At 43.1% G+C, this 26,479-nt stretch overlaps 1 protein-coding gene and 1 pseudogene across 4 annotated transcripts; one reads left to right on the top strand and one right to left on the bottom strand.

Moving 5' to 3' along the window:
* Positions 1-334: 334 nt before the first annotated feature.
* Positions 335-2,234, top strand: LOC124016468 (annotated as a pseudogene).
* A 997-nt stretch (positions 2,235-3,231) lies between these two features.
* On the bottom strand, positions 3,232-25,262 carry LOC124015868 (DNA-directed RNA polymerase III subunit RPC6-like). Of its 4 annotated transcripts, XM_046331344.1 has the most exons (18): positions 24,709-25,262; positions 23,645-23,930; positions 23,165-23,286; positions 22,754-22,875; positions 22,328-22,509; positions 21,519-21,944; positions 20,601-21,211; positions 20,210-20,343; positions 19,538-19,713; positions 18,425-18,615; positions 11,111-11,206; positions 9,837-9,904; positions 9,652-9,719; positions 9,162-9,274; positions 8,848-8,991; positions 8,370-8,477; positions 4,368-4,559; positions 3,232-3,436 (listed from the first exon to the last, which is right to left on the bottom strand). In XM_046331344.1, exons 2-18 carry the CDS (start codon positions 23,901-23,903, stop codon positions 3,359-3,361), a joined length of 3,090 nt encoding a protein of 1,029 aa, XP_046187300.1. In that variant the 5' UTR covers positions 23,904-23,930; positions 24,709-25,262; the 3' UTR covers positions 3,232-3,358. The 4 variants fall into 4 exon arrangements, 3 of the variants coding, with proteins under 3 accessions (XP_046187300.1, XP_046187302.1, XP_046187301.1); XR_006835245.1 differs by lacking the exon at positions 3,232-3,436 and having other exon boundaries at positions 4,544-4,559; positions 8,781-8,991; XM_046331345.1 differs by lacking the exons at positions 3,232-3,436; positions 4,368-4,559; positions 8,370-8,477; ... (3 more) ...; positions 9,837-9,904; positions 11,111-11,206 and adding an exon at positions 17,110-17,549 and having other exon boundaries at positions 24,709-25,243.
* Between the last annotated feature and the right edge of the window lie 1,217 nt (positions 25,263-26,479).

The following is a 26,479-nucleotide window of genomic DNA, read 5'->3' as shown; positions in this document are numbered from 1 at the left end:
TTCAAAGGGAAATTCCTCTGCTGGTGATTTGCTGAAATATGACTGACATATGTCAATTTCTAATGGGTCATATCTTCAAAAGTAGCAAAGCACCCACTCTGGAAATGTGACTGGTTTGAAGAATATATTGTTCCAAACAATGTCTAACAAGCTATATCAAAATGGGTACTTTTGAGATATTCATATTCATATTTTCAATGTTGAATAAATGTATGTGAAAAATGTCATTTCAAAATGTTGACATACTCCATGTTTCAGAGCACACTGAGGAGTATAATGGCTGTATCATGTGCAGATCACAGATCATAGGGTCTTACAAGAGGTATAGGTCTAAAAAAAAGGGCCTAAAAATTCCACTTTCATCCTGCCATTCATGCAGGAGGAGCTCGAATGTGACGAGGAGACTGTCATCATTGGCCACAGCTCTGGGGCAGCTGCAGCAATGAGGTAGGATAGAAATTACAAAGACTGAGTAATATTGCTCATGCAAAATACTCTTCCTTTTTGTTTGAAGTGACTATACCTAACTTTGAGGTACCATGCAGGTATGCAGAGACGCACAAAGTGTTTGGCCTCATTCTGGTGGGTGCCTATACTTCCGACCTGGGAGATGAGAGAGAGAGTGGTGAGTTTACAGATTTCTTACCAGTGTCACTTCCAATTAACTGCAACAGCCACTTTTCTAATTGGATTCCGGCATTCAGATTGGATTAAACCTTAGAATTGGGTATTTCAAAACTGAAAAATGTGATTCTGATCATTTGGTGTGTAGTGATGGAAAATCTGGATAATCTTGATCCCACTGGAAGGGTGGATTTATAAAGGTATTATAATAGAGACATTTCAGAGAAATTTAAAAAAAGTTAGGGTTAAATATTTCCATTATGTTAAATTAACTGCAGTACAGGTATGTGGTCAGTTGTTGTATTGAGAAGTGTCAAATAAAAGCATGTACTTACAAGTGATGAGAGAAGCAAGCTCCATTTATATTAATATCTTTATACATCTAGTTTAGTAATCTGTAGTTACATTACCCGTCCAGTACATGGCAAGGTGTAGGCCTTTTCAAAGCACTGAAAATACAGATTTTGTGATGTTGAGATTTTAATATCTGGATCCGAATGACTCTTATCCAACCATTTTCTTGCTCAAAATTACCCAGGTTGATCTGATCCTGGATTTCAAAATAGGGGATTACAGAATCCAGATCATTTTGAAAAACTGGACCCAGGTGTTTAGACTAGCCTAGTGTTCATTTCTGAATTGGGATACAAGAGCGCCACAGAAAAGCTGCAGTCAATAGTGTTCCTAAATCCAGTTTAATGTAAATCACCACTCACCAGTCGTTTATCCATCCCCCACCTCGAGTCACTGAAACGGTGGACGCATCCCAGGCTGCCTATATTGCAGTCAGGTTGTGCAGATGATCATATCGTAAATCATATTGAAGTAATTGCTTTAATGTACAACTCCATTTCCTCATTAGTAGAGATCTGAGACCAATCAGATCTGTATCCGATCCCTGCAAATGTGGAAGTAGGAATTGAATGATCTCATGATCTGCGATGTAAGCAGTTTGGAACACATCCGTTAGGTCTCCCTGTGTATCTCTTCACTCAGGATATTTTAGCCGGCCATTGGGGAGTGGGAGCAAATGAGAAGAAACGTTGGGCACATTGTTCAGTTTGGCTCCAAGGATGACCCCTTCCTGCCTTGGGAGGAGCAGAAAGTTGTGGCTGAGGACTTGGGCGCGGAGCTGCACAAGTACATAGAACAAGGACACTTCCAGAACACAATTCCCTGAGCTCATTGACACAGTGAGAAAGCTGAGGGCAGCTGCTTAAAAAGCAGCAGAGTTGTCCGCCATTTGAATATGACACACAATGAGGACAATAGCCCAATTACGATTCTCTGTTCAGTTGCTCCCTTCACTCTGTGTCCCTCTGGGGAATCCTCACGTGGACCCTTATGATTACGATATGGATATTCCAATTCATCAAGTGTAGTTCAAATGTCATCAACGTGCTTATCTTTTGCTCCATTGCTTCGAGGGCTCTATGGAAGACTCGCCCGTTTTGATTCACCTGTGTTTCCATCCGTTTGAAAGAGTTTCAAGCAAATATTTTAAGATTCACCCATATGCACATTTTACGGACAGCCGTGAGTTTCCATCAAACTGGCTTCTTGGGAATAAAACGCTGTATAATGATGTTTTTATAACTAATAAACAGAAGTTCTATGTATTTCCATCCCTTAACTATGTTGATGGTTTTAGCACAAAAAGTCTGCGACAAACAGCATGTGTGCCCACGTTGGCCTTGGCGCTTGCGCTCTAACAGAATATACAGACAAATCATTAGGGTAATCACTTGCACATGCTAACATCAAACTCATGTATAAAAACACATGCTATTGGGACCCTTCAATCCAACACGGCCAAACAGGAATAAAACTGATTACAGTGATCTAGTGTACCCAAATGATCTACATCATACCACTACTTTTCTTCAATCAGATTGAGATCCACATTAGGCCTTCAGAGTCATGAAGGAACATACCACAGCCAGCCTTACCAGATCCCTGTGGATCTGAGCAAAAAGCCCTCTGAGATACTTCCTATTCCCAACAATCTTCCAAGATTACAAGCATGGGATTGTCTGAAGCACTACCCTTCAATCTGTAAACAAGGGTTTTGTAGCATCGTCATAACACTCAGTCTATAAGAGTTGCCTCGAGTGATCTGTTCTTGCAGACACACATTTTGATTGCAAACACGTCACACTAACAGCTTTAGTTTGAGATATGTTACCTTCTTCAGTGTTTTTGGTGAGACTTTGCTAGTGTCTTTTCTCTTACATCACTCCCCAGAACCTAATTGAGCATCTGACAAAATTATGCACGATTTTAGTTCTGGGCTAGATTTTGCAGGTAAAACCTTGAATTTGTGATTTAGTTTTACTTAAATGCCCTATAGTTGCTATAGATTATGGTGTCTACTAAATGACTGACTTGACCTTTGATGCTAAGAAGGTTCATTTTGAAACGCTGTCTGACAAAAAGATTTAGGCTATTGCAATGCTGTGACATTTCATGTGTGCTGAAGAAGTAAAACTATCTGTTTATTTCCAGCACAAAAGGAATGCGTTTGCAAAACTTGTCCATCTTCAACACTTTCATATGTGCTAGATGAAAATGTAGCGGCAGGATACAATTGAGAGTAGACATTCACAATCCGTCTTAAAATATTTATTAAGCCCTGTATAAAGAAAAAATATATTCAGATGCATCAAAGGTTGCTAGAAAAAAAACTATACATGAAATTTTCTCCACAGAGAAACTATACAAGCCAAGTAACTGGTCAAAAGTTCAGCCACTCTGCCATATACACACAGTTAGAGGGGGATATCTCACCTCCTTCGTGACAGTCATCAAACACCTAAGAGAAGAGACATAAATAAATGTACACTCCTGGAAGAATCCTGCACTAGCAAACCTACATAATACTTACTCTCCCCTTTTCTAGCACTTCCTGCTGGCTATCTGGCTACAGGTGAAGTACTTTGAATAGAATTGGTAAAACACTTCGGGTCAGAAATCTGCAGGTCTCCTTTCTTTCTTTCACTCTGCCCAGCCCTAGGTCAAAAACATGCCTTTCTAGTATTTGACGAGTGACTGGGCTCTCCAATATCCACACTAGCATACCACTTACGGCCAAACTATACAGGGCATGTGTGTTTATGTGTTATCTACACGTGTCTCTGAAGCTTTGTCAACTGATAAAGTGGCTGGTGCTTTTAATTCGAACACCTTCCTAATATTGTTGCACCCCCCTTTTGCCCTCAGAACAGCCTCAATCTGGTCATTGACTCTACAAGGTGTCAAAAGCATTCCACAGAGAGCCATGTTGATTCCAATGCTTTCCCAGTTGTCAAGATGTCCTTTGGGTGGTGGACCATTCTTGATACACACAAGAAACTGTTGAGCATGAAAAACCTAGCAGTGTTGCAGTTCTTGACACAAACCAGTGCGCCCTGGCACCTACTACCATAACCCGTTCAAAGGCTCTTAATATTTTGTCTTGCCCATTTACCCTCTGAATGGCACACATACACAATCCATGTCTCAATTGTCTCAAGGCTTGGAAATCCTTCTTTTACCTGTCTCCTCCCTTTCATTGACACTGATTGAGGTGAATTTAACAAGTCACATCAATAAGGGATCATAGCTTTTACCTGGTCAGTCGGTGTTCCTAATGTTTTGTACCCTGTGTGTATATCCCGATTGCAATGTTTAATACCAAGTGATACGCTGTTATGGATATTGAAACGGAGCCACTTGGCTGCTATTGCCTGTGAAGGGGGGCTCACCGGACAGAGGCCACAGGGCGTCTTGACCAGGCCTGTGGGCTGGATGATGGGGTTGACCCCTCTGTACAGCTTCATCTGGCCGTCCACACTGCCCACAGTGCCCTCCTTGGCCGCGATGATGGTCATCTCCACCTTGCCGTCGTAGATGAGCGTGTTCAGAATAGTCTCAATGTCCTCCATAGACAGGTCCACCTGCACAAAGTGCAATATTCAGACTTACAGCCTCCATAGGAAATACAGTTGAAGTCGGAAGTTTACATACACTTAGGTTGGAGTCATTAAAACTCGTTTTTCAACCAACACAAATTTCTTGTTAACAAACGATAGTTTTGGCAAGTCGGTTAGAACATCTACTTTGTGCATGACAAGTCATTTTTCCAACAATAGTTTACAGAGATTATTTAACTTATAATTGACTATATCACAATTCCAGAAGTTTACATACACTAAGTTGACTGTGCCTTTAAACAGTTTGGAAAATTCCAGAAAATGATGTCATGGCTTTAGAAGCTTCTGATAGGCTAATTGACATAATTTGAGTCAATTGGAGGTGTACCTGTGGATGTATTTTAAGGTCTACCTTCAAACTCAGTGCCTCTTTGATTGACATCATGGGAAAATAAAATAAAAATCAGCCAAGACCTTAAAAAAATAAATTGTAGTCCTCCACAAGTGTGGTTCATCATTGGGAGCAATTTACAAATGCCTGAAGGTACCACGTTCATCTGTACAACAATAGTATGCAAGTATAAACACCATGGGACCACGCAGCCGTCATACCGCTCAGGAAGGAGACGCGTTCTGTCTCCTAGAGATGAACGTACTTTGGTGCGAAACGTGCAAATCATTCCCAGAACAACAGCAAAGGACCTTGTGAAGATGCTGGAGGAAACAGGTACAAAAGTATCTATATCCACAGTAAAACAAGAGCTATATCGGCATAACCTGAAAGGCCGCTCAGCAAGAAAGAAGCCACTGCTCCAAAACCGCCATAAAAAAGCCAGACTACAGTTTGGAACTGCACATAGGGACAAAGATGGTACTTTTTGGAAAAATGTCCTCTGGTCTGATGAAACAAAAATGGAACTGTTTGGCCATAATGACCACCCTTATGTTTGGAGGAAAAAGGGGGAGGCTTGCAGGCCTGGAGAACACCAACCCAACCGTGAAGCACGGGGGTGGCAGCATCATGTTGTGGGGGTGCTTTACTGCAGGAGGGACTGGTGCACTTCACAAAATAGATGGCATCATGAGTCAGGAAAATTATGTGGTCGCAATTGGGTCTTCCAAATGGACAATGACCCCAAGCATACATCCAAAGTTGTGGCAAAATGGCTTAAGGACAACAAGGTCAAGGTATTGGAGTGACCATCACAAAGCCCTGACCTCAATCCTACAGAAAAGTTGTGGGCAGAACTGAAAAAGCGTGTGCGAGCAATGAGGCCTACAAACCTGACTCAGTTACACCAGCTCTGTCAGGAGGAATGGGCCAAAATTCACCCAACTTGTTGTGGGAAGCTTGTGGAAGGCTACCCAAAATGTTTGACCCACGTTAAACAATTGAAAGGCAATGCTACCAAATACTAATTGAGTGTATGTATTTTTTATTTCACCATTATTTAACCAGGTAGGCTAGTTGAGAACAAGTTCTCATTTGCAACTGCGACCTGGCTAAGATAAAGCATAGCAGTGTGAACAGACAACACAGAGTTACACATGGAGTAAACAATTAACAAGTCAATAACACAGTAGAAAAAAAGGGAGTCTATATACAATGTGTGCAAAAGGCATGAGGAGATAGGCGAATAATTACAATATTGCAGATTAACACTGGAGTGATAAATGATAAGATGATCATGTACAGGTAGAGATATTGGTGTGCAAAAGAGCAGAAAAGTAAATAAATAAAAACTGTGGGGATAAGGTAGGTGAAAATGGGTGGGCTATTTACCAATAGACTATGTACAGCTGCAGCGATCGGTTAGCTACTCAGATAGCTGATGTTTGAAGTTGGTGAGGGAGATAAAAGTCTCCAACTTCAGCGATTTTTGCAATTCGTTCCAGTCACAGGCAGCAGAGTATGAGGTGAGGTGTTGGCTTTAGGGATGATGAGTGAGATACACCTGCTGGAGCGCGTGCTACGGATGGGTGTTGCCATCGTGACCAGTGAACTGAGATAAGGCGGAGCTTTACCTAGCATGGCCTTGTAGATGACCTGGAGCCAGTGGGTCTGGCAACGTTTAGTACCTTGAGTGTGGCTGAGGTGCACCCGTGACCAGCTCGGAAACCAGATTGCACAGCGGAGAAGGTACGATGGGATTCGAGATGGTCAGTGACCTGTTCGTTGACTTGGCTTACGAAGACCTTAGATAGGCAGGGCAGAATGGATATAGGTCTGTAACAGTTTGGGTCCAGGGTGTCTCCCCCTTTGAAGAGGGGGATGACTGCGGCAGCTGTCCAATCCTTGGGAATCTCAGACGACACGAAAGAGAGGTTGAACAGGCTGGTAATAGGGGTTGCGACAATGGCGGTGGATAGTTTCAGAAATAGAGGGTCCAGATTGTCAAACCCAGCTGATTTATATGGGTCCAGGTTTTGCAGCTCTTTCAGAACATCTGCTATCTGGATTTGGGTAAAGGAGAACCTGGAGAGGCTTGGGCGAGGAGCTGCGGGGGGGGAGCTGTTGGCCGAGGTAGGAGTAGCCAGGTGGAAGGCATGGCCAGCCGTTGAGACATGCTTGTTGAAGTATTCGATAATCATGGATTTATCGGTGGTGACCGTGTTACCTAGCCTCAGTGCAGTGGGCAGCTGGGAGGAGGTGCTCTTGTTCTCCATGGACTTCACAGTGTCCCAGAACTTTTTGGAGTTGGAGCTACAGGATGCAAACTTCTGCCTGAAGAAGCTGGCCTTAGCTTTCCTGACTGACTGCGTGTATTGGTTCCCGACTTCCCTGAACAGTTGCATATCGCGGGGACTATTCGATGCTATTGCAGTCCGCCACAGGATGTTTTTGTGCTGGTCGAGGACAGTCAGGTCTGGAGTGAACCAAGGGCTTTATCTGTTCTAAGTTCTGCATTTTTTGAACGGAGCATGCTTATCTAAAATGGTGAGGAAGTTACTTTTAAGGAATGACCAGGCATCCTCAACTGACGGGATGAGGTCAATGTCCTTCCAGGATACCCGGGCCAGGTCGATTAGAAAGGCCTGCTCACAGAAGTGTTTTAGGGAGCGTTTGACAGTGATGAGGGGTGGTCGTTTGACAGCGGCTCCATAGTGGATACAGGCAATGAGGCAGTGATTGCTGTGATGTAAACTTCTGACCCACTGGGAATGTGATGAAAGAAATAAAAGCTGAAATAAATCACTCTACTATTATTCTGACATTTCACATTCTTAAAATTAAATGGTGATCCTAACTGACCTAAGACAAGGAATTTTTACTAGAATTAAATGTCAGGAATTGTGAAAAACTGAGTTTAAATGTATTTGACAAAGGTGTATGTAAAACCTTCCGACTTCAACTGTACATAGCAACTGTATGCTGACAGTTGTTACATTTGACCCCTCACATTGTACCATTTTCACCTTATTTGTACAGAGTACCAACCATACTGTAATGAAACAGCAGGGAGCAGGTCTCGAACCCGCAACCTTCTAGTCCAAAGTCCAGCGCCGCAAAAGCATGCTCGAGCGGCAGGATCGATATCCACGCTTATAAACCCAGGGTCGTTACAATACTTTGTTTGCTCAGATATTTTCTTTTCGCATGGACCTTTCCAGCCCATTACCTGCAACTATGGCAGATTCATAACCAGGCCAGTGCAGACAGTACAGCTATGTTTGGTCAATAGTGTGAAAATAGTAATGTGGACAATTATGCCCCAGTCCTCACCAACCAGTGGAGGATTCCACCCTGATCTTGACAACTTTGGCCGTTATCGGCAAAAACTGTGAAAAAATTGCGGTCAAAACCGAACAAAATGTTGCCAGCAGCAATCTCACCTTGCTGATGCCGAGTTCACAAATGTACTTCCACACTTCGTGAGAGGTGGCGAAGGAGCTGTTTCTTTGCACCATGGGGTTCTGCTTGCTGTCCCTCGCCACCTCTGCCTAGAGGGTGACAAACAAACCAACATGACCATAGAAATTATGTCCTAATAAACTCTTGGTTACCAGATAGCCTATAACTAGGAAACAGAGTTGTTTCTGGCTATGTCAACAAGCCCTGCATTTAGAATTGGAAGAATTTTAGCGTGCATTCCAAAACAAATGCTAGTGCCCCAGAAGCCGTGTAGATTTTCTTTATGGCATAATCTATTAGATTGAAGCATGCTTCACACTGTTCCCAACATTGATGTGCTCATATCAGTTAATTAGTAACTTATTTCCAAACAGTTACACTACAGAACACACCCTTTTAATTTCTGTGACTTGTCCATTGTAAGACATTTGTCCCACTCCCATTCAGTGGACCCTTCACCTTACTCTGAAGGAATTTGAAACACTGCTGATTGAGAACCTCCACAAACTCAGACTCAAAGTCCTGGTCACTGTACCAGGCTCCCCCAGTCACCGAGCGGTCTGGCTGCAGGTTGTATAGCATGTAAACCTTCTTCTTTGACGCCTGGACAAACAACAATAACTCATTATAAGTGAGACTAAACACTTGAGAGTTTGTATAGCATGACTGCTGATGCATTCATATTATTAAGTGGTACTTTTCTTGATTCAACCATATCTGTGGTTTTTAAAACATGTATTTTAGAATATTTTAGTGTTTGGAGCTTGACTCACAGCCACTGATTTCACAGCCTTGATCAGCTTCTTGCTCTCTAGGTTCTTGAGGATCTTGTTGATCTCTGTCAGAGGAAGGTTGCTCTTATATCTAATGTCCCTACTCCAGATCCCTGTGTGAAAGCAAGAGGACAGTTCATGAATATACAAATGGTAAGACCATTTCACAAAGAAATACAATAACAGAAAATAATGTTGTGGTGGTGGATACTGTGAAGTGTCAAGTGTGAACTGGGTGAGCTGGCCAGGTTTGAATGGACTTGATGGCCCCATCCAAAGACAACACCCATCTCTTACCCCCTATCACTTGAGTAGATCTGAGAGGATTGGATAGATGTAAACAATATGCGGAAAATGTCACCTAGCCTATCAGAGGGAAAGGTGAAGCATTTGCTTATACCTATCCAATTCCGTCTGCTCTACCCAAGTAGGCTACCTAAGGGTGTAGGGGCTAGGGGTTGTCTGGACAGGACGCCTCTGAAATTCCTACCTTTGTTTCCTGCATCCTCAATGACCTGATAGACCAGCTTCTCTTGATTGTCGGAGCCTTTCATTTTACTTTGGGACATAATAAAACACAGTTAAAGTTCCCAATCATCCAGAAATAAAAGTCCTTCCTAAAGGCTTCCTTAAAAAAAACATTGTTAAATGTTTAACGACCATGCTGACATTTACCTTGCTGTCTGAGCATCCTTCATGCGGTATAGAAGTCCTGAGCTGTTTCGTAGAAGGTCCAACTGACCCTGTGTGCACATAATTCAACTTGGTTACAACATTCCCATCCTCAGCATTGCACTGTCAACCAGAACTATTGAGCCAATGTTTGGAAAATTTGATCATTAATGAACACATGGATCTATCATGCATCATGTTCTTTACCCTTATGTTTTTGTTACTGACCAACATGAACATGAGGTCATGACAACATTATCATTCAATGCATATTATGACAGTATCATTTATTGAGGATAATTGACAGTTATCGTCATTGGTCGTCATCACAACATTGTGATGTGACAGACGATAGCCTAATCTATTTCAACTTGACTGGCAGTAAAGTGCAGTCAGGCAGCCCTCAGCAGGAAAGCGCATTGGTGGACATTCTGAGTAAACTGCCTATAGAATCATAAAACACGGGACGAGATGTTAAAAACTGTCCATTGTGCCAATAGATGGAATGCACTCGCATGAGATTTGCAGTGATGTTGACAGAGTGGTATGGGAGGTTTATGTCTTAGACTGGGGTAAGATGTCAATTTTTGGGACACATCCTCAGTAGTGTGCCTTCGAATCAGCGGGTGTTTCGGCCTTTAATCACAAAACACCCTCATCAGAGGTGGCCAGCTAAAGGGTGATCAAGCCTTAGCTTGTGACCCATGCTCAATTAAGATGTCCCACGGGACTATGCAAGGCAGGGGCGTCCTCTTCCCTGAGCCAGCCATACAGCTGACCGCATACCTCATATGCCCTCCTCAAGTTGGAGGGATCTGAATTGGGTTTACAGGTGGGGGTGGGGGGGTCATGAAGTTATAGCCCAGCAAGGGTCCTTCCATTTGATCCAGATCCACTGGCTGCCTCTTTAAATATTCCTATTGGCTAATGCACACTCCTTAACTAACCCGTGTCTACCCATTTAAAAAATATATATTTTTTAGCCTATAGCCTAAGAAATTGTCCTAAAAAGTTGCCACTTCCAAAAATACACTAATTTAAGTTGTAGGCATGTTCTAAGTACATAATCACGATGGAACAAAGGCTGATATTGCCCAACCCTAATGTACAAATCTACTCAACGTACCCATGACAGTGAGATCACCAACTCCTCTGTTTGTGACCTTGTCAACGCCTTTCTCATTGTCAAGCCAAACATGTTTGGCATGACAATTACATAAGGAGTCGTTAAGAGAGCAGAAACGGACTGGCACCCAGGCCACACCTGTGCCACTTACCAATGACAGTAGTCTGTTGATGGCCATGGCTCTCTGTTGAGCCTCCAAATTAGGCATGTCATTCTGGATCACCTGGTCTGTTATTCCATGAGGGAACTGTTGACAGAGCGCCTTTATCCTTTAAAATATCAGGGTATAATATAACATTACATTAACTTTAGTTAACAACCTAGATAGTCAGGACATCAGATTTACGCTAAATTAATCTATAAATGTCTTACTGCTTACTCATAAATTATGATTGATGTAGCTAGGTAGCTTGTCTAACTAGTAGATGAAGCTCATTGCAGTAGCTAGTTCATGTATTACACAGTCGTGGCCAAAAGTTTTGAGAATGACACAAATATACATTTTCAAAGTCTGCTGCTTCAGTTTGTATGATGGCATAGGTACACTTCAACTGTGAGAGATGGAATCTAAAACACAAATCCAGAAAATAACATTTTATGATTTTTAAGTAATTAATTAGCATTTTATTGCGAACTAAGTGGCTCGGGGAACAAAACATCGATATTTTGGGTCCATGGCCAGGAAACTCCCCAGGCCCATTGAGAACTTGTGGTCAATCCTCAAGAGGCGGGTGGACAAACAAAACCCCACAAATTCTGACAAACTCCAAACATTGATTATGCAAGAATGGGCTGCCATCAGTCAGGATGTGGCCCAGAAGTTAATTGACAGCGTGCCTGGGTGGATTGCAGAGGTCTTGAAAAAGAAGGGTCAACACTGCAAATATTGACTCTTTGCATCAACTTCATGTAATTGTCAATAAAAGCCTTTAACACTTATGAAATGCTTGTAATTATACTTCAGTATTCCATAGTAACATCTGACAAAAATATCTAAAGACACTGAGGCAGCAGACTTTGTGAAAATTAATATTTGTGTCATTCTCAAAACTTTTGGCCACGACTGTACAGTTACGTTAGTTAGCTCACTATACATCAAACTGTCATTGTCAAACTTCTGAATGAATTGAAAGGCCTTCTTTAGCAGATTTGTTTAGTTTTATAAGGCAGATTTTAAAGTATCTAAGTCCCTTGGTCTATGTCTTGCTAGCTAGTGTTAGTTGGCCAGATGTATCCCATTTGAGCAAGTGAAAATGCGAGCTAGCCTATGCTAGGGACTTCTTGACAGCGACAAACCTGTTTTCAATGTCTACGGGATCTGTGGATTCTTTCTTTACTTTCTTTACATCCGCCATCGTGGAGAGTTGTACAATATTATATAGGTAACGTCAGCTAGCTAGCAATGCAATTCATCAACAATTGAACATGTGACTCTGAGTCCAAATCGCATTTGGGTGGCTATATAGAAGCCCGGAAATTGCCTTTTAAAAACGTAGAAAATACCTTTCACTGTAGTAGTTCAATTCATTTATAATTTGATTTCTTTCCTAAGCTTATTGTCATCAGTATTTTAGTATTTAGTGAGGGATTTGGTTCATTTTGTAACAATAACACATATTATTTGACAATGGTTTATTATAAGGAAAAACATGCATAGAACGCAGTGGATTACATTTCTATGGCGCGGGCATTCAACGTTTTCCAGGTATTTCCGGAATAGCAAGATGATAGCTAATATAATACAAGTTGAGAATAAACAATGAAAACGTCGTGAATCCTACCATTGGCTGTGGTGATTGCTAATGAGTAACGTTATGTTTCTCCGTTGCTGCATCGCATCTGTTTTGTAACATCAGCGGAAACTTTTCAAATCAGCTATATCAGGTTTTTTTTAAACAATTTATCCGTCTTAAACACAGCGAAGAGCCCGGATCTCAACCCCATTGAGCACGTCTGGGACCTGTTGGATCGGAGGGTGAGGGCTAGGGCCTTTCCGGGAACTTGCTGGTGCCTTGGTGGAAGAGTGGGGTAACATCTCACAGCAAGAACTGGCAAATCCGGTGTAGTCCATGAGGAGGAGATGCACTGCAGTACTTAATGCAGCTGGTGGCCACATCCGATACTGACTGTTACTTTTGATTTTGAACCCCCCCCCCTTTGTTCAGGGACACATTATTCCATTTCTGTTAGTCACGTCTGCAGAACTTGTTCAGTTTATGTCTCAGTTGTTGAATCTTATGGTCATACAAATATTTACACATTAAGTTTGCTGAAAATAAACGCAGTTGACAGTGAGAGGACGTTTATTTTTTGTTGCTGAGTTTATATGTAACCAAGTTCAATTGGGTAAACGCACTTCTCAATTCAGTCACATTAGTTTGTGAAAGATACGAGATTTATGATAGCCTAGCGGTTAGAGCATTGGGCCAGTAACCAAAAGGTTGCTGCCTGGTTTGAATATCCGAGACGACAAGATGAAAAATCTGCTGATGTGCCCTTGAGCAAGGTACTTAATCCTAATTTACTCCAGGGGCGCCGTAGTACTATGGCTGACCCTATAAAACAACATATTTCACTGCACCTATCCGGTTTATGAAACAATAAAACATATACTGTATACTTTAGTTATTGTATAATATAATACAGACGGCCAGCTTAATGTAACTACACTCCAAATATTTTATAGTTGAATATCACACTTACATTCAAGGAAGTATCTCTCTCAGAGCGTGGCCTACCATGCGGAGTTTATACAACCAGGTTTCTCCCATTCCGCTCCTACTATTACTACTATTACTAGTACATAGCCACTGGCTCTGCAGGCTTTTGTTCCATCCCATCACTAACACACATGTTTCAAATAATTATCTAGTCATGGTTTCAGTTTGGCCTACTTGAATCAGTGGTGTTAGTGAGGGGCTCAGAACAAAAGCCTGCACATCCAGTAGCTCTCCAGCACCCACCCTGTGATAGACATAGTGAGTCTTGTGCATGATCAGATATAGTAGGCCTACATGTTGTGATTGTACACATTACAGGCTGACTACACAGCTCGTGTTGCAAAATCAATTTAGAAATCTATATGATTCAATTATTGCAGCCACACTGCTCGCGAACGAGTGTCTGCTTTGCCATGTGCTAAAATAGAAGTCAGTTCTATTTCTGATGCAGAGTGCGCTGCAAGTCCTGCCTCTCCCATCTCCTCATTAGTTTATAGAAGCAGGTACCCACGTGCCATCTCCTCATTGGTTATACCCACGTGGGTGACTGAAAGACGAACAAGGTCGGTGGCGGTTAATGCACCTAATTTATGAAAGTTGCCAATCGCAATATAAAGTCAAGAGAAAAAAAAGCCTAGAAAAAGAGATTACTAGAAATGATTCGGATGACCGTTTTATGTGTGGATTAATTGTCAGAGTAGAGAACCTTGTGCATTTCAGGTAAAATAACAACTCAATATTTATATCCCAGGACAAATTAGCTAGCAACAGCAAGCTAGGTAAATAGTACAAATTAGCTAGCTAAATTGCCATAAAGGTTTAATGCTTTTCAATCTGTCCCCAAATTAAGGTAATTGGTTCAGAGTTTGTTTTGATATTTTAACCTGTGTGTCATGATCGCGTTTGGTGTGGGGGGACAAAATACATTTATGCACAATGGCGCACCCAGTTTGGATTCCGTGTAAGATTTCATTTTTTGAGAAGTCAAGGTGCTACCATAGGTTTTTTTTCTCTCTAGGCTGTTTTGGGTGGTCAGAGTGCCATGCCAATTCCATCTGGAGAAGGCAAGATGTTCTAAGTGCAGTATTGGTTGTAGCCAAACTGACACTCCAAAAAATGGCTGACCAATGGAGAACCATCATCCACCCCTCCCACTAAAGCCCACCCACAGCTGTGGGGTCAAAAGTGAAAAGAAAGAAAAAAATCTAGTGTTTCAATCAACAAAAAGTTTAATCAAACTAAAAAAAAGATGCACTGCTAGCAAAATGGAGGATGGTTGATAGCGAAATGAAATTGGAGTTTTGGTTTCAAATACATTTTTTGTTCTCAATATTTTGGGGGGAATAAAACGCATAACGTTTTTTGCAAATTGTATTTTAATTTTTTTACTTTTGAAGCCTCGTTTTTGCTTTCAGAATAATTATTTCTGATTGAAAATGTAAAAAAGTTTTGATCTAGACAAAAAGACACAAATGTACCTCCATAGTTTTGGCTCTGTACTCCAGAACTTTGAAATTAAACAATAACTATGAGGTTAAAGTACAGATGGTCAGCTTTAATTTTAGGGTATTCTCATCCATAGAAATTACAGCACTTTTTGTACATAGTCCCCCCCAGTTTAGGGAACCAAAAGTATTTGGACAAATTCACATAATCAGAAAGTATTCATACCCCTTGACTTATTCCTAATTCTGTTGTCTTACACCCTGAACTTAAAATGGATTCACATAATTGTTCTCTCTTACCCACCTAAAAACAATACCTCAATGACAAAGTGAAAACATGTTTTTAGAATCAGAAGTATCTCATTTACATAAGTATTCACACCCCTAAGTCAATACATGTTAGAATCACATTTGGCAGCAATTACTGCTTGGAATATTTCTGGGTAAGTCTAAGAACTTTGCACTCCTGCATTGTACAATATTTTCCCATTATTCTTTATAGATGTCTTCAAGCTCTGTTAAATTGGTTGTTGGTCATTGTAAGACAACCATTTTCAAGCATATCTAAGTCAAAACTGTAACTCTTGTCATTCAGGAACAGCCACTCTCTTCTTGGTAAGTAACTTCAGTGTAAATTTGGTCTTGTGTTTTAGCTTATTGTCCTGAAAGGTAAATTCATCTCCCAGTGTCTGGTGGAAAGCAGACTGAACCAAGTTTTTCCTCTAGGATTTTACCTTTAGCTTCAGTCCATTTTTTTTCTTCCTTGAAACTCCCCAGTCTGTAATGATAACAAGCATACCCATAACATGATGCAGCCACCACTATGCTTAAAAATATGGAGAGTGCTACTCAGTCATGTTTTGTATTGTATTTTCCCCAATCATAATACTTTGTATTCAGGACAAAAAATGTATTGCTTTGCAACATTTTTTGCAGTATACTTTTTTATTCTGTACAGGCATCCTTTTCACTGTCAATTGCGTTAGTATTATGGAGTCAAATTGGTACTGTAATTTCTACACGGTTCACCCAATATGGATGACAATACCCTCAAATTAAAGCTGACAGTCTACACTTTAACCTCAGTCATTGTATCATTTCAAATCCAAAGTGCTGGAGTACAGAACCAAAACAACAAAGAATTTGTCACTGTCCAAATACTTTTGGATCTCACTGTACATTATATTCCAGCAAGCAAATGAAGACAGAATTTGCAATGTGAGTGATATTTTTCTTTATATAATTGCCATTTGGACTGCAGAATTATTCAGAAATGCAAGTGTACAAAATTACAAAATTACCGTCCTTCAGTCTCTTTTGTGCATCAACAAAAATACACCTACCTCACCATAGGTTCTCACAAATATAATGACCACAAAGAAACGGTGTAACATAAAATGGATACACTGAATAGCACAGGCATTTCCAGATGTATTTTTTCCTCCTTCTGACTGGTTGCCTGTATAGAAATATAAACACTACAACAGACAAACATTACATTACATTTGAGTCATTTAGCAGACGCTCTTATCCAGAGCGACTTACAAATTGGTGCATTCACCTTATGACATCCAGTGGAACAGTCACTTTACAATAGTGCATCTAAATCTTAAAGGGGGGTGAGAAGGATTACTTATCCTATCCTAGGTATTCCTTAAAGAGGTGGGGTTTCAGGTGTCTCCGGAAGGTGGTGATTGACTCCGCTGTCCTGGCGTCGTGAGGGAGTTTGTTCCACCATTGGGGTGCCAGAGCAGCGAACAGTTTTGACTGGGCTGAGCGGGAGCTGTACTTCCTCAGTGGTAGGGAGGCGAGCAGGCCAGAGGTGGATGAACGCAGTGCCCTTGTTTGGGTGTAGGGCCTGATCAGAGCCTGGAGGTACTGAGGTGCCGTTCCCCTCACAGCTCCGTAGGCAAGCACCATGGTCTTGTAGCGGATGCGAGCTTCAACTGGAAGCCAGTGGAGAGAACGGAGGAGCGGGGTGACGTGAGAGAACTCGGGAAGGTTGAACACCAGACGGGCTGCGGCGTTCTGGATGAGTTGAAGGGGTTTAATGGCACAGGCAGGGAGCCCAGCCAACAGCGAGTTGCAGTAATCCAGACGGGAGATGACAAAGCTCCACATACAACGACAATTTGTCTAGTACACTCAATATGGATACCAGTTCACCAATGGAACGTTAACTTACATGGGAATGTCCATTCTAGTAATTATATTTGTATGGCCTGAATACTGGCCTGTCCCGTTTCCTGTCTCACCGTCGTAGCCGCAGGAAGAAGGCGTGTCGGCACTCCTTGCTGTCCAGCGGGTAGTATTTGTCGTAAAAGTCCAATATGTACTCCTCAGTCTTGAAGCCAAACTTCTGGTATAGGAGCATGGCGGGGTTACTGGCCGAGACGTGTAGAGTGACGTCTTTTCCCATGCAGGTCTGTGGGGGAAAGAGAACCTTGCTTTCAACCACTTAACCTGTGCTGTTGTAGATCGATCCAAACAATTTAAGTGACTTTCATGGTTATTTCTTTATAGTTATTTCTAGCTGACTCGACTAATTCTAATGTAGCCGTAGGGTCAAGTTAGTCCCTGGTCTAAAAAGCACTAACCACCAGTACAGTGACTTTACACAGTGTACAAAACACATTCCTAATATTGAGTTGCACCCCCTTTGCCCTCAGAAAAACCTCAATTTGTCAGGGCATGGACTCTTCGAGGTGTTGAAAGTGTTCCACAGGGATGCTGGCCCATGTCGACTTCAATGGTTCAATGTTGTGTCAAGTTGCCTGTATGTCCTTCGGGTGGTGGACCATCCTTGACACACACATGGGAAACTGTTGAGTGTGAAAAACCCAGCAGCATTGCAGTTCTTGACAGACTCAAATCGGTGCGCCTGGCACCTACTTACCATACCCCGTTCAAAGGCACTTACATTTTTTGTCTTGCCCATTCACCCTCTGAATGGCATACATACACAATCAATGTCGTAATTGTCTCAAGGCTTAAAAATGATTCCTTAACCTGTCTCCTCCTCTTCATCTACACTGATTGAAGTAGATTTAACAGGTGACATCCTTAAGGGATCTTAGCTTTCAACTGGTCAGTCTGTCATAGAAAGTGCAGGTGTTCCTAATGTTTTGTACACTCAGTGTCTTACAATGACGTGTATATGATGGCAATATGGCTCTATACAATGTGGCTTAGAGACTATTAAAGCTGCACTTAACCACTTTATGCAGACGCTAGTATAGTGCCCCTTTCATTGCTGCTTGAAACTGTAATATTGTTGTTTTTACCATTTTCTTACCATACCTGAATGAGATGGTAGATCATGAATGTAGCGATCCCAGCCCTCCTCCACTCGGGATGCACCAGCAGGAAGGAGATGTAGGCCTCGTTGTACTTCACATCCGGCACCATGAACCCAAAGCCGATCACCACCTTCTTATAAAGGACCACTACGCTGAAGTCTGGGTACTGGAGACACTCAGAGAGATCCACACCTGATAGGAGAGCCAGAGAGAAAATCAGCCATCAATCTAAAACTGAGGGAAATATGCCTCAACCCCAAATGAATGGAAAAGATAAGCACGGACTAAAATCAGGAAATTAGATGGTGCTCATCTTTTCCATTCATTTGGAATTGAGGCATATAGCTGGATCTACACAACGGATGGCCGGGAATATAACTCGACACTAGCACACTTTTGAGGTCTGGAACATCTTAAATGTCCCTTTTACGTTCCCAGTCTTACATGTAAAAATTATCAAGAAAAATACAAATGTGATAGTATGGCCCTGTTCAGTCTCCTATCATCCAGAACGCGAGGTCAGTACAGGTGCATCAATGCAGGGACCGAGAGACTGAAAAACAGCTTATATTTCAAGGCCATCAGACTGTTAAACAGCCACCACTAACATTGAGTGGCTTCTGCCAACACACTGACTCAACTCCAGCCACTTTAATAATGGAAATTGATGTAAAATATATCACTAGCCACTTTAAACAATGCTACTTAATATAATGTTTACATACCCTACATTACTCATCTCATATGTATATGTATATACTGTACTCTATATCATCTACTGCATCTTTATGTAATACATGTATCACTAGCCACTTTAAACTATGCAACTTTGTTTACATACCCTACATTACTCATCTCATATGTATATACTGTACTCGATACCATCTACTGCATCTTGCCTATGCAGTTCTGTACCATCACTCATTCATATATCTTTATGTACATATTCTTTATTCCTTTACACTTGTGTGTATAAGGTAGTAGTTTTGGAATTGTTAGGTTAGATTACTCATTGGTTATTACTGCATTGTTGGAACTAGAAGCACAAGCATTTCACTACACTCACATTAACATCTGCTAACCATGTGTATGTGACAAATAAATTTGATTTGACCTGGCCAGAAGATGTCGTGGCACATGGAGTTAACAGAGGGGATGTGGTTGGGCCTGACGTAACAGTAGTCGATGGGGGCCTCTGGCTTGGTGACCCAGCAGGGGTCCTTCCTGTGGGGGTAGGCACGGATCTCCGCCAACAGCTTCAGCTTCATAGGCTTGTTCTCATAGTCCCTCCTGGTGATGGATTCATTAGTGCACACCATAGCAAAACGTTTTGCAATGGAAAACATTTCGCAACCAAAACGAGAGTTTCTTATTGGAGAAGTTCAAATAGTCACTCTGTTTCAGTCAATTTTTATTTATTTATTTGGTGTCTAGTGAATATAACCAAGGAGATGGGAGAGAAAATAAATGCCATGAAAAGAGCCAACATGATTTCTTAATTTATGTGTCAGAGAGGAATGATTATTCTTCACAATTTATTTCAATCTGAATGTAACAAAGATATTGGCCACGTTCAGCAGGGCTACATACTGCACGTAACAGATAAAAATGGCACAATAATATTGATTCCTTCCATGCTGTGATTGTTATACCTCACCTTGAGTATCAGAGTTTAATTACAGGTTAATGTCATAGGTCAGTTGGTCACAAATGTCTCTTACCATATTAGGGGTATAAAGGCTGCATGTGGTGTGCCTCATGAAGGAGGTAAGGGCGTGTGGCATACCTTATGAAGGGTTTAAGGGTGCGGGAGGTGTACGGGCTCTTGATGCCTTGGTCTACACTGGCGTCGGAGCCCATGAGGCGGTGCCAGAACGACACTGTGGGCTGGTGGTACCCTCTTCTGCTGGACGCCGTTGTCTAAAGGGATCAAATGCATTCCATAGACGTGTGATTTAAGCAAAAGACGTATCACGCATGTGATGTAATGTGTTTGGAAATATTCAAACCATTCCTCTCGTTCGTGACCACTCATAACAAATCGGAATTTAATCATAAATGTCACGTAGCAGAGTTTTTATCCAAAGCGACCAACAGTACAGAGTGCATACATTTGTGTATGTGTGTGTGATCTGTGCACAAATTTGACATCTGTGCTTGTGGTAGTGAAGGTGTACCTGGAAGCGGTCGAGGATTCGGAGGTCCTGGCTGGTGGTGCGGTACTTCCCCGCGCCGGAGCCCTCGTAGCGGCCCTGTCCCCCCTCCTGGGACCCGTACAACCCTCCCACCAGACTGAGGGTGGCGCTGACCACCTGGTCGATGTCCAGCAGGGGGAGCCCTCTCTGGCGCTTGGCCTTCCTCACCAGTAGCTTCCTGTGTAGCCGCTTGGCCTGCGCAGTCACCGCCAGCGCTTGCGGACAAGCCTCCAGGCGCCGCAGCAGCACACGCTCCTCATACAGGCTGAGGGGGGCAAACTGGGGCTCTGAAGGGGGGGAACCCTTCCCCTTCTCTGTTAAGGCCCCCCTCCTCCTCTCCCCGCCACCCCGCGCCCCCCTGACCACATTGGATTGGCCTTTGCAGCGCCCCCGCCTCTCGTCGTCTTCATCATCATCCCGGCCGCGGCCCTCCTCGTCGTCACTCTCTGCTTCCTGCTTGATGTGCGCCCCTGCCACCCCAGGCCGCAACTTCTTGCGAACGACAAGGGCGCCAGTGCCCAGCGACATACTGAGTGAGGGGATGTACTCGATACCGGGATCGATGACGCCTTCGCCGTCCAGCTCCTCGTCATCTTTGGTTTCAAATCGTAAAGGGGAAATATTAACGATACATTCTGTGAGATCTCCAGCCATTCACTGATCATTTCAACTAATTAAATACCACTTGAGTCATTCATTCCTATAGCACTACAGACAGATACGGTATATCATAGAAATCAATTGATAGTGGCATGGAATGCATCTTGGACTATTGCTTCATTGTTGACGGTTTTTGTTGACGTTCATTGTGGCATTAAATGCTATCAGACACCATTTCTCATCTTGCCTTTTCTATCGGGACTAAAAAGTCCAAGATCAAGGGGACCCATGACTTCTTACCGTGAAAGAGCGCCATCGGTGGCATGACGTCAGGGATGAGGTCAGCCTCCGACAGCAGACTGGGCGTGGCTGAGTGGGAGGCGGGAGTGCCGGGTGCAGAGAAGTCCGGAGAGAGCGACGGCGAGGGGCTGGTGAGTGGCGTTCGGTCCGATGAGCTCATTGAGGAGAAGTCCACCACCTCGCCTTTCTCCAGGACCAAGTCAGGTCTCCGCCCGCCACCACGGCCGCTGAACTTGACAGCCGTGGAGGAGGCGCTGTGATCCATGTACCCCGCCGCCTCCTTCTGCGCCCGCCGGATGTCCTTAGCCTCATGGGTGCGTGAGCGCTTTTCTTTCAGCTGCATGGCGCTTTCCACCGGATTCCGGCCCACGCGCTTCCGTAAGCCTTCCACCGTGATGATGGGGTCCAGGGTTGGCTTGGAGGCAGCTGAGAAAGTAACAAACGCCAGCTAAGCAAATTGTTAAACAAAAAGGGCTCTAAATGCTCAATCAAAAACACATGCATGTACAGTCGCCTGGAGGGGTGAATTAATTTTATACAACAGTAGCTGGTTATCCCTCAAAAACATAAAATTGATTCACACAACAGACTTTGCACAATTCTGCAAACTGTTTAGGGTTAACTACCTCTAACAATAGAAGTGTGAATTTATCCCTGTCATTTTTAAAGTCATTTCCTCCCTTGACTTTTCCTAAATATGTCTATTTAACACACTGACGTTATTATAATTTCTTTATCACAAAATAATCCTCTGGTTGTGTCTGAAAATGTGAAAACTTAAGGTTATTTATGAGTGTTCTGCAGTTCACCTTTAGATTTTAGGGAGGCCACCGAGGACTTGTCTCCATCTGGGCGCAAGGTGGGTGGACGGTTCTGCACCAGCTTCCACCAGCCCGGCTCGCCAAACTCCTGGGCCCCTGAGCGGAAGAACGTGGGGCTCCCCACCGACAAACAGCCCGCCACCGTGCTCCACCATGTGGAAGTCTTCTTTCTGCAGGTGAAGGTGAGAAGTCAAAAACACTAACCGTTTACAAAATACCAGACTTAAAAATAATAATTAAAACACAGCTCTTCTTTACACAAAGGCTGGGTCAAGTTCCAAATCTGTCCGCTCTTGATATTCTGATAATTGACTGAACGATTATCAGGTTTTCTGTTTAAATTTTTAGGGTTGTATGCAAACTTATCAAAACCTTACCAACTGACAACCAAATTAATGTTGTTCTCTTTCTAACCTGGTGCCCAGTAGGAAGGTCCAGTGTCTCCCAATAAAGGCACAGATGTCCTCTTTCCATCTAAAGTAGCCTTGACGCCCCGTGCCCTCCAAAGAAAGGTTGTACATGGCCAACATAACCACCTGAAATAAAACAGAAAACACACCAAACTGCAATGAAACCAGGAAAATTAAAAATGACATTCGTTCAGTACTCATTTCAGAGTGCTGTTGACCAGAACAAATATAATCACTGAAATAAAGTCTACAGCAATATACCATGCAATTTTATACTTGTTCATACTGTTGATAAGGATCTTGCCCCATATGTTTTTATTAAGGCGTTCCTTTTTGACCCTATTCATGTTCTTATTATCTTATGTAAGCTGCACTATAAATCAGTTCTTTATTGTAAACATTGTGGCACATATACCTGTTGCCAGGTGAGTCTCATCCTCTCAAAGATCTCCTTGACATCTTCTGTACAGTCATAGCAGGTGAACTTAAAGAAGTTGTCTCCTTTCAGGTAGCTGGGTTGCTCTCCGTGCAGCTGAGCTGAATGGTGGGGATGAGAATAAAAAGACCGCTAAGAGACAAGGCATTCTGTTCATTTCATTCTCATTCTTTATTTTAAAAGCATGTACGGTGCAACAGGACACGACATCCAAATATTGACTTGTGCGAATTTATAGAGAAAAGCAGCAGCCCATTTTAAAATCTATGGATGGACAGATAAGGCCAAACCCACTGAAATTACTGAGGAAATAACTGCGCAAAATATACTCTGCCCAAATCGTTGTGATTTGCTATTGTTATGTGATATTGAGAAAGAAGGACGCCCCGTCACAGGGAGAGGTCACTCTCCCTCCCTGCTTTCGGTGCACCCCCAGGGGCTGCCTGGCCTTCCTCTCACCGATGGGGATCCACTTGTGGCACTTGTCGCAGTAGAAGGCCATGTCCTCGTTCCAGCCACCCTCGGCGTCCTCCCCCAGATCGCTGTTGAGCGAGTCACCACTCTGTTCGTGCGAGAGATCCACCGAGGCTTGGTCTTCCGACTCCACGATGAGAAGCGTCTCACCCTCTACCTCACCCTCCTCCAGCCCCTCCGAGGCAGAGGTGCACATGGCCTCATCTTCCACTTGGCCCCTCTGCTCACCACTGCTTTCCATCATCACCAGGTGGAGTCAGACACTCTAATCCTGTGCAGAGAGTCAAGAGTCATAATTGTGTAAGGACATAACATTACCTACTACCTAACTAAACACTATGTATAGCCTACCTTTAGGGAACTAACTGCATGCTACGCATAGACCTACATGTATTTCAAAACCAGTGACAATCAATAGCTATCCAGAAGGGTGGCAATGACTTCTGCAGTGTCAGCTAGTTTACTTTTCCTCCAAACCTGTAATTGATAAATCATTGGCCAAAGAATCTACAAATATATCTATTGTAAAAGGCATGGGTGCTCATTAGCACAAAGACAGCCCAGCCCAGTTTGCAAGAAAACTATGGTGTACTACATCGCTTTATCAATATTCTAACACGAACATTAGCCATAGCTACACTACATAACAATTGTGAAGGCTGTTGTCAAAGTAGTTGTTGTTATGCCTGTGGTTGGTCGGAGCCCTTACTGCCCTGCTTCTCTCCTGTAGTGCTCTGCCTTGAGCTCCTTGGTCAGAATTCGTTTCTCGAGCACTCGAAGATTCTCTCTCTACTCTGTCTAAAATTATGGCTAGATGTGCTGTGGCTAGCTAGCTACCGTTAGCTGTCTGCTAGCAGAAAAGCATGCAGAGGCTAAGCAAAAGGTCATGTTTCTTCCGACAACTTTCTCAATGTAGCTAGCTAAGTTGCAACGGACTTTTGCATGGGAAATACTGTACTCTACTAAGACACATGGCTAGATAACGTTAGCTATCTGGGAATTGAAGCATACAGTCATTGAGCTGGTCCGCAGGCGAGCTATTTGTTTACCTCTTGGTCCCAGTTTTGCTTGAGATGCACTCCTGCAACGGTGCTCACCGTAAGTATCTCAGAAACGCCTAGTACAACTTTAGTGGTTGTATACATAGCTAGCTATCTAGTATTGCATGTAGTTTGGAGACACAGAACATTGCTAAACTAGGAGTTGGATAACGTTAGCACAGCACAGGACATCTCAAAAATGTGTCGATGAGTTTAGGCTGTGGAGTAGAGTATCGAGCAGGGTACCGACTCTGGAGACAGTAGAGCTAATCGATGTAAACAAATATGCAATTCATAGTAGTAATAATAATTTGCAAATATTCTGGACATAAACCACGAAGTAAAACATACAAAACGTGTTTAAAGTTAAAAATATAAGTTGCTAATTTAGATGCAAACAAAACTCTCCCTCGCCCTCCATTTGGCAAATCTGACTATAATTCCATCCTCCTGATTCCTGCTTACAAGCAAAAACTAAAGCAGGAAGCACCGGTGACTAGATCAATAAAAAAGTGGTCAGATGAAGCAGATGCTAAGCTACAAGACTGTTTTGCTAGCACAGACTCTAATATGTTCCGGGTTTCTTGCAATGGCATTGAGGAGTACACCACATCTGTCATTGGCTTCATCAATAAGCACATCATCGATGACATCGTCCCCTCAGTGACCGTACGTACATACCCCAACCAGAAGCCATGGATTACAGGGAGCATCCGCACTGAGCTAAAGGCTAAAGCTGCCGCTTTCAAAGAGCGGGACTCTAACCCGGAAGCTTATAAGAAATCCCGCTATGCGCTCCTATGAACCATCAAACAGGTGAAGCGTCATTACAGGACTAAGATCGAGTCGTAATACACCGGCTCTGACGCTCGTCGAATGTGGCAAGGTCTGCAAACCATTACAGAGTACAAAGGGAAGCACAGCTGAGAGCTGCCCAGTGACACGAGCCTACCGGACGAGCTAAACTACTTCTATGCTCACTTCGAGGCAAATAACGCTGAAACATGCATGAGAACACCAGCTGTACCAGAAGACTGTGTGACCACGCTCTCCGCAGCCGATGTGAGTAAGACCTTTAGACAGGTCAACATTCACAAGGCCGCAGGGCCAGTTAGATTACCAGGACATGTACTGCGAGCATGCACTGACCAACTAGCAAGTGTCTTCGCTGATATTTTCAACCTCTCCCTGTCCGAGTCTGTAATACCAACATGTTTTAAGCAGACCACCATAGTGCCTGTGCCCAAGAACACTAAGGTAACCTGCCTAAATGACTACCGACCCGTAGCACTCACGTCTGTAGCCATGAAGTGCTTTGAAAGGCTGGTCATGGCTCACATCAACACCATCATCCCAGAAACCCTAGACCCACTCCAATTTGCATACTGCCCCAACCGATCCACAGATGATGCAGTCTCTATTGCACTCCACTTCCCTTTCCCACCTGGACAAATGGAACACCTATGTCAGAATACTATTAATTGACTACAGCTCAGCGTTCAACACCATAGTGCCCTCAAAGCTCATCACTAAGCTAAGGATCCTGGGACTAAACATCTCCCTCTGCAACTGGTCTTCCTGACGGGCCGCCCCCAGGTGATGAGCGTAGGTAGCAACACATCTGCCACGCTGATCCTCAACACTGGAGCTCGCCAGGGGTGCGTGGTCAGTCCCCTCCTGTACTCGCTGTTCACCCATGACTGCATGGCCAGGCATGACTCCAACACCATCATTACATTTGCCGATGACACAACAGTGGTAGGTCTGATCACCGACAACA

The sequence above is a fragment of the Oncorhynchus gorbuscha genome, linkage group LG26, assembly GCF_021184085.1.
Source record: "Oncorhynchus gorbuscha isolate QuinsamMale2020 ecotype Even-year linkage group LG26, OgorEven_v1.0, whole genome shotgun sequence".
Classification (NCBI taxonomy): domain Eukaryota; kingdom Metazoa; phylum Chordata; class Actinopteri; order Salmoniformes; family Salmonidae; genus Oncorhynchus; species Oncorhynchus gorbuscha.
The sequence above is the reverse complement of the archived record's forward strand: the minus strand, read 5'-3'. Positions and strand labels throughout refer to the sequence as shown.